General features: G+C 33.4%; 1 protein-coding gene across 1 annotated transcript; it reads left to right on the forward strand.

Annotated features, from left to right (window-relative positions):
* Positions 1-2,538: 2,538 nt before the first annotated feature.
* LOC106106449 lies at positions 2,539-7,933 on the forward strand. The gene is made up of 8 exons (XM_013287028.1): positions 2,539-2,631; positions 4,322-4,484; positions 4,577-4,688; positions 5,218-5,302; positions 5,756-5,820; positions 6,244-6,364; positions 6,453-7,466; positions 7,802-7,933. Exons 1-8 carry the CDS (start codon positions 2,539-2,541, stop codon positions 7,931-7,933), a joined length of 1,785 nt encoding a protein of 594 aa, XP_013142482.1.
* The last annotated feature ends 1,172 nt before the right edge of the window (positions 7,934-9,105 follow it).

Here is a 9,105-nt window from a genome sequence, read left to right on the forward strand (position 1 = left end):
GTCTTCCTCTTCCTTTGTAGCCATATTTGTAAATTCTGTTTAAGTTTGGAAAATACAAGCTTTTTTTTAGATAACTCAATTATACTTTTAACCTTTGAGTAAAATGAAGACCAAAATTGAAAGAATATTTGTCAATGAAATTTTTGTTTCATTACTAATTATGTGTTTCTTAAATTTTATGTTAAAATATTTTAGAGCGTCCACCTTTAGTTGTGCAACTGAACAGTTGAATTTGCTGACAAACAATCGACAATCGCACAACTGTCGTATAGTTTAGTCAAAGGTGTGCGCCCGCTCGAACTCGTAGCTTATTTAATAATATTCTATGAGTAATCATTTCCTTTCAGTATAAGGAGTAAAGTTGCCTTGGGCAGGGAAAAGGGGAAGGATGGAAGTCCGTTGCCTAAAGGCTTCGGGATGCTTAGATTGGTAAGGATAAAATTACATTCTCGTAACATAGATAAAAAAATAATAAACATATACTTCAGATGTTTTATTTATGAACTACTTTCTTAGCTTTCACCCGTGACTACATTCACGTGGAATTAAAAAAAATTGAGTAGCCCATGTGTTCTTCCAGATTCTCCTCTGCATCCATACCAAATTTCATCGAAATCCGTTCAGCCGCTTAGGCTACAAACTCTAGCAAACATTCATCCATCTAAACTCATAATTTCATAATATTAGTAAGTTAAATAGAATTTTTTACCATTTACAGCAATGGGATGAAGAATTAGCAACATTTGCCCAAGTTTTGGCCAACCAGTGTGTTCTGAGGCATGATATTTGTCGCGCAACAAGTAAGTATGGATTAAATACAACAAAAAACCAATGAACATATATAGTATGGATGTTAACATCATATGTTGCAACATAAATATGTACCACCACCAGGTTATCGGTACAAGTTCTATCAATTTATTGATCCAAGCAATGTTTCAATAACTATAATTTGCGAAAAATTTTCGCCAGGCGCTAGCAGTGTTCTAAAAGGGTACATGTTTAAGAAGAAATGAATTTGAAATGTTAAGATTTTTATGGTTTTTAGTAAGTGATAATAATTGTTTAATTTAAATTGGTAATACAATAACATACTGAACACCTATATTTTTGTATTAGAATTTAATGATTTCAATAACATATCTATATTGTTGAGATATTTCATATTGTCTACGTCATAAAGTCCAAATCATTCACCAAAGGTCATTCAAACATTAAAGGAATTAAATTCGCTACCTACTTTCGATCGAATATCGTAAACAGTATCAAAAATTCCTTAAATTTACCAGCGTCAAACTTTTAACGTACTGAAATAAACGATTCTCTTTACTAATTTATCTTCGCTACAGTTAGTAAAAAACAAACTTGCATCCGCCTATCTGTCTGTCCCTACGTATGTTAAGATCTTTAAAACTACGCATCGGATTTTGATGCAGTTTTTTTAACAGATAGTGATTCACTAGCAAGGTTTATATGTACAATACATGTGTAATATAGCAGAGAAATACTAATATTTTTTTGAGGTTACTAACTTGTAAATAAACACATTTTCGTAGTAGCATTAAATAAAATAAATAAAACACTATTTATTGACCAAAATAATTATAAAAAAGAACACAACTTACAAAACATATTAGTTAAAGTAATAAAAAAAAATTAAGAACTCTTGGCCAAAAGGAGAAGGCTCAGCTGATGCGGCCTTCAGCTTGTAACTAAAGGCGGCGCTGGTTTTCAGCGCCCATTAGACCTATAAAGTAGAGGCAGATAGGCGAAAGTAGGCGTTAGTTAATTATAATTTGGAATACATTTCAGAAACTTTCCCCGATCCCGGACAGACAGCTGGATTAGTTAGATATACTTATCCTGATTGGAATTCGATATCAAGAACGTTTCCCAGCGGAGATGATAATGTACCTGGTCTGACTGAAGACAAACTAATTTACGCCATCAAGCAGAGCACAAAGTCGTGGTACATCCAGAAGACATCCGTCTCACCTGATATGATAATGAACTATCCTGATTGGCTACAGTAAGTATTCTTTCATCTTCTTCTTTCTATATTAATTATCAGTATTTACAGATATACCTTTAATGCTCCCTTTTTCTTTTTATCCATCGCTTCTTAACTTTTAGTCAATAGGTTTCTTAAAACACCTTCTCCTTTTGTCGACCTTGTCAATGATCATTTTTGCCTTGACTCTACGTTTATCTATTACGAATCCGGATGAACTTGATTTTGATAATTTTGTGTATCGTCTACCATGTTAGAGTTTTTTAATTAATTTCATTAACTAACATTGACTTATTTATCTTGATTTTTCATCTAAATTGGCTCCGGTAAAGCAATTAAACGGATTTGTTTTTAAAACTTAGAAATGTTTACTTATTCACCACTTCTTTTACGGTTGTTTCTCGATGGATCGATCGGTCCGTTGGGCGATGGGTCCAACGGTAAACACTCCCTTTAACTAACTAATAGTAAATGATTTGAACATTTACAGACATCCAACAAAACACGCTGGAAAATTATACTTGGAGATGGTAACAGGCCACGCGACGCACATGGGCTGCGGCATCTCTGCTTACACCGAATACACCTACAGGAATAACTTTGCTGCTATGAGTTATAATGTAAGTAATAACTCCACCCAGAATCGTTAATTGATCACTAAGGGAGTCTACTACTATTTTATCTTACTTCTTACTAATATTATAAATACGAAGTGTATGGATGGACGTTTGTTTGAGGTTTGTAGCCTAAACTGCTGAACGGATCTCGATGAAATTTGGCATAGATGTAGAGGATAGTCTGGAAGAACACATAGGCTACTTGATTTTGTTTTTTTTTAATACCACGCAGACAGAGTCGCGAGCGAAAACTAGTAAAATTATAAAATGCTGTATTTTGTTTGTTAAAATATTCATATCTCTAAATTAAAAATCACTTGAAAATCTATAAAATTAGATTTACAACTATATCCCATAATTCGGGTCGAATGAAACTGGGTTAAGCATTTCTCATGCGAAAAAAACGATGCGACCAAAACCGATAAACGGCAAGGTTAGGGATGTGACGAACGATATTTCGTTACCCAAGTTCTCTTGGGATTCAACACGTTTGATTTACGAATTTAACGGTCTGTCCCACCAAATTGTAAATTGTGCGATAACAATCCAACATGTGAAATAGGTGATCGAAATATCGGAATTTGTTACCTTGTATAAGATAAGTCTGTGATATCATTTTAAACCTATCTGAACCTTGGTGGGACAGGCCCTACGTCGGATTAAGAGCGATACGTTATTTATCATCTGGGGGATTGGAGCGAAGATCCAGTTTGCATTAGGGAACGGCGTAATATCAAATATTCAGGGGAATTACTACGTTAAATTCGAACTATCTGTATTTTGGTACTATTGGATAATTTTGTATACGATACATGGACCTCTAAATACTAAGACATTCGACAGAATATGGACTAAAAGACAACAGTATCATAAATGAGGATAAGGTAAATTTTAAAAATTATGTAACAACTAGCTAGCTTGCGCCCGCGACTCTGTCCGCGTGGAATTAAAAAAAAAAACAAAAGTGCGTAGCCTATGTGTTCTTCCAGACTATCGTCCTGCTGTACTGAAATCCGTTCAACTGTTTAGGCTACAAACTCTAACAAACATCCATCTAAACTTTCGCATTTGTAATGTTACTATGAGTATGATTATGTCCGTAAGTCACTTGTTATCGTTAAATATCATCTAATTACGTCAGATTACAAACAAAACAGATATTATATTTTAATACTTCAACTTTAATATTTAAAATATTTACCTTATTATTTTATTCAACTAAGGTTACATACAACTAGTCATGGCCTATAATCTAGACTCTAGATTCTAAAGGGGACAGGCCAATAATCAAGAGGAGGGCTAGTAGTCATTTTACAAAGAGTTTGCTTTTCTATTTGTAAAATGACTACTAGAGAGAATGGTCTAATTTAACAATGAAAAACTGACAAGTCGTTTTTTATTCATCTATAACATCTAATGATTGTAGCCATTTATGTATTTACTAGCTATCCCGCGACTCCGTCTGAGTAGTATAAAAAAACCAACGTAGGTAGCTTATGTGTTCTCCCAGATTATACTATATATCTATGCTAAATATCATCGTGATCCGTTCAGCTATTTGGGCTACAAACTCTAACAAACATCTGTGCATCCAAACTTTCGCATTTATAACATTATAAAACTTTACTAAAGGGTATCTGCCTTAACCCTTCCCTTGCCGATACACATACAACCATTGTAAATATATTTTTAGTCCGTCCAAGTGATCTGCAATTTCTCTGCTCGGCCGACACCTGGTACATCAGTGTACAACACGGAACCTCCGATAGACGCACCTCCGGGAACGCAATGCGGCTGTCCTCCCGGCTTCGACGAGGACGAAGACTGTTTATGCACTGAAAGTTTTAATTATAGACGTAAGTAGCCTTTCTTATTATTATTAGAAAAGTTCTTATTGTGAATCAGGAGTGAAACATCAAAGAACTTCATATGTTTTTATTTATTCTAGCGTTTCCTAAAAATAAACCTACGTGCAATGGTAAAAACTGTGTCCCACCCATTGTTTTATTGCCAATTATTGCAATGGAGGACGCGCCCCTTCATAAACTGAAAAACCGAAGGTAAACCATTTTACTTACGACTTTAGTTTTAATATGAACACCTATCATATACATAATCTAGTAATTCTATAAAACTTTGAAGAGAGGCATACAGTCACAGTCACACAGAGGCACAGTCCTCGTTATGTGCGTCTCCTCCTCCGTCAATTAAGGGTAGGCAACGCATCTACAATTGGGGATGTTTATGGGCAGCGGTCGCTATCCATTTCGGTGGATTCAGGTGACCTCGTGCTCGTTTGCCACCCTATATTTAAAAAAAGACTTGTTTTGTCTTGTTGATCAATTGACTCTTAAAACCCGAGCGCGTAACTTTGTCTATACCATCGCATAACTGTTTAGTCTCGCTTTGATTCCTATGAGCTCGTATGGTGCTGACACTATTCGATTTTTAGTTGAGCAACTAAACAGTTTGGTTGCGAAAGAATAGACAATCGATACAAAAGTTGTGCGATAGGTCAAAGGTGTGCGCTCTAAGAGTTAATAGATAAATAATTGACTTACAGATTAATGAAAAAAAAATCTTTTTCAGATATAATAATGATACCGACGAACAATACGAAAACATAGATATATTCAGTAACGATAATGGTGACAACAGTATTCACGGGAAAGAGGTAACATTGAACACTATTCGACCATAAAATAAATGTATATATGGTTTAATTCTAATTTCAATAAAATGTATATTATTGAAATTAGAATTAAACCGTACCATATAACCAGAGCGTCGGCGGCTCAGTGGTTTAAGTACTTGACTTGTAATTTACAGGTCTTGGGTTGGAATCCCGCTGTACCAATGTGATTTTCGATTTTTCGTATTTTCATATGTACATAATTTACCTGACGTTCTTACGGTGAAGGGAAACATCGTGATGCCTGCACATATCAGCGAAGAAATTCAAAGATATGTGTGAAGTCTTCCAACCCGCAGTGCAGCGTGGTTGACTATGGCCTAGTCACCCTAACTTTAGGGTAGGCTCCGAGCCCCTCGGTGGGGACGTATAGTGAGCTGGTGATGATGATGATATAACTACCATGTTGTTTACTAAGCATTTAAAAATTTCCAGACATACGTTACCAGTGATTTTGAAAAAACTCTACGTGAAGCACGCAACAATATGCAACAAGCAAGGTAACAAACATCACAACTGCTTGTTACTTTAATATTATAAATGCAAAAGCGATGGATGTTTGTTAGAGTTTATAGCCTAAACTGCTGAACGGATTTCGATCAAAATTTGTCATAGATGTAGAACACAGTTTAGTAAAACACTTATATAACTATTTTTTTTATTAAGCGCAGACGAAGTCGCGGCTAAAAGCTAAATTCAAGTTCGGTTACAACTTTTTCTTATTTTAATTTTACGGAGCACTACTTTAATGTTATTAATGTAAAGTCAAAATCATTTAAAAATTTCAAAACTAAGTTTACTTTGGGTATTTGGATTACTTGTAGTTTATTATTTTTAATTACATTTTAACAAATACAATAACTATAACTACGAAGTTGTAAATTCAATTTCAGCTAACACTTTTTCTTATTTCAATTTCACAGAGCACTGACCCACAAAGAGAACACATGGAAAATTCACAACGGATATTTTGGAAAAAGTTCGTTAGCACCAGAAAATAGACAAACCGTGCCCCAAGCTACTGATGCAGTACGAACTGCTAACGTAAGTGTTATATGTTCATTTTTTATCTGTTAATATAATTTACTTGATTTCTAGCTTTCATTTAAAAATACTCGTTTTTGTTTTGCAGAAACATGGAAGAAAGAGTATTTTCTCAAATGTCAACAATTTCAAGTTACCCGTGAAGGTTTTGATAAAAAAAGATGTTCTACCAAGAAAGGATTTCGCAAAAGTGCAAAATCTCGTAAACAACTATTTCAATAAGAAGAGAAATTACACTGTAGCTATGTCAAGCGACGATGAAACTAAAAGATATGTAAAAGTAAATGACGACATATTTACAAATGATTCCATACCTGAAATGTATGTTAGACCAAAAAATGAAAACGTAGACAAAAAGGTAATGCATTTACTGGATAATTTAGAACAAGAAGTCAATCATATAAACTTTGATCAGAACGAAAAAGAAATATTAGATAGCAAACTGAGAAAGATATACGGACGCATAAGTAATGAACCAAAGGATTTAATATCTGCTAGAAAACTTGAAGATAACACTTATAAAAGTAAGATTAACGAAGAAAGAGAGAATTTTCTTAAATACGAAAATCGAGTGAACGAACATTTGATGAATGTGCAAAGAGAACCTCAAATATATTTAAGGGATACGAAAAACAATCGAGCACTTAACTTCGACGATACAATGAATTATCAAAATCGATTAGTAGACAAAGACAGGGATTATGAAGACAATTTCGGTACTTTAAAGAAACGATTAGAGAAGCCTATTGATGATAATGTATACGATATTAATTCTAATTTAAAATTTAATAGACTGTTAGATAGAAACACTAGAACTATGAACGCAATAGTCGAGTACAGACATGATAATACAATGAGAGATCTAACAAACTATCGTAACGATGAAGAAATAAATAGACGCAATATAAGAAAAAATGATTTACCAGATGAAAGATATGTATCTAAAAATTATGAAGATCCAAGACATAAGAATTATTATCCCGTAAGTCATATGCATAGTGATGGACAACTTAATTATAAGAGACGTAAATATTATCAGGAAAAGTTAGATTATTTAGAAAGGAAACTTCAGAAGGTACGAAATCATAGGCGACATAATAAGGTCAGTAAATGACTGGAATTTTTCTTGTAACAAAAGTTAAATTATAGCATTTAATAAACTACAAAAACTATACTCTGCAAGACTTACTAAATTTCCACTATAATAACACGTCTAAATATAGATTTGCTCATTTTTGAAAAAAAAAAGTCAAGAAATATAAAATGCAATCGTGTCTATAGTCAAACAAGTTAGTTCTGCCAGGAAATATGCAGAAACTACATATCCATATAAAATAACATAAAACAAAAAGAATCTAATGACACTGTTAAATTAAATGAGAGTGCTAGCGTTAAATAAAGTTGGTCTAAAAGTAACAAAATTATTCTTTGTTTTAGCCAAATGAAAACCGTCAACTTCGACCATTCAAAGTTGACAGAGCCGAAGTGGAAGTGAGACCAGGACAACAGAAAATAAGAAAGAACACATTTTACATACCAGATAGAGCACGAAGCGTTCACGGGATTTAAACAATAAAAGATTTTTTTAATACCTCTTTTGTTTTACTTGGATTGAATCTACATCTAAGAAATTTTTTATGTGGTATAGATATGCGTCGAGATGTGGAGGATATAACATGAAAGTAAATGATATTAGAATGATGGCTACAAATGTTGAGGAAGAAAGTATGGATAGATTCTGTGAAAGAGGATATGCTTAAGAGAGTGAATTCGCATATGACGGCTGATAAAAATGTATAGAAGCAGCACATACTATGCCAATTTCGTTGGGACAAAGGCAAGTTGATAACGATGAATCTACACAGATAATAAAATAGTCTCATATTCAAATATACCGTCGTATTACTAGTCTACTTCTCTATAAGAAAATAAAATACAAAAGCAAAACATTTTACGAAATATAGAATTGATTCAATCAGATAAACGACTTTTAAATACTTGAAAACAAAAGATAGAAGGATTACAGAAAAAACAAATGAAGTCATATTAAACGTATTTTAAAAATAGTTTAACAAGAACAGACTACAAACTAATCTTGATTACCAAAAAACATTGTCAGTCCTACAACTACAAAACTACATAACTACTAAACTAAAACTACGGAACTACAAACTTTGGAGCCTAGTGTTTCTTTTTGTATATCTTAGGTCACATTTCTGTTTAATTTCACGTATTCGTTACATTATTTGACAGGTTTTATAAATCTTTTTGACCGACTTCCCAAAAGAAGGAGGTACTCAATTCGTCTGGTTTTTTTTGTTCAAACAAATACAAATAGTTTCATCTTTATCGTGACTTTAAAAAGAAGACGAAACATTCAATTGTTTACTAAAAAAAATCTTCTTTTGTTTTATAAACGCTACAAAGACGCGATTGTATGCTTTTTTCACATTAAATAGTCACCGAAACGGTGAGGTATCACGATCGATTCATATCGATTTTAGTAATCGAATAGAAAGTTTCTCGGTATAGTGATATAAGAAAATGTATCCAATACCTTTAACAATCGATATACGAATAGTTTTTCTGTGTTTGTCAGTACAATTTGTGATATCAAAGGATTGTCACATAAAAGAGGTGATCGAGTTTAAATTTAACAGTGGTAGAGCCCGCTTTAACATCTTCACACAAATGGGTCGGCTCGCCCCCAGCTATACCACGACTACACAGAAGACAGGGGT

This window comes from Papilio polytes, unplaced genomic scaffold (genome assembly GCF_000836215.1).
Source record: "Papilio polytes unplaced genomic scaffold, Ppol_1.0 DF822178.1, whole genome shotgun sequence".
Lineage (NCBI taxonomy): Eukaryota > Metazoa > Arthropoda > Insecta > Lepidoptera > Papilionidae > Papilio > Papilio polytes.

What these genes read in the sequence shown, in the direction of transcription:
- LOC106106449 (XM_013287028.1), top strand. Translation starts at nt 2,539, where the DNA reads ATGGTAACAGGCCACGCGACGCACATGGGCTGCGGCATCTCTGCTTAC. An exon ending in TTGCTGCTATGAGTTATAAT is followed by an intron (nt 2,632 to 4,321) that starts GTAAGTAATAAC and finishes ATATATTTTTAG; the next exon opens with TCCGTCCAAGTGATCTGCAA. An exon ending in TGAAAGTTTTAATTATAGAC is followed by an intron (nt 4,485 to 4,576) that starts GTAAGTAGCCTT and finishes TATTTATTCTAG; the next exon opens with CGTTTCCTAAAAATAAACCT.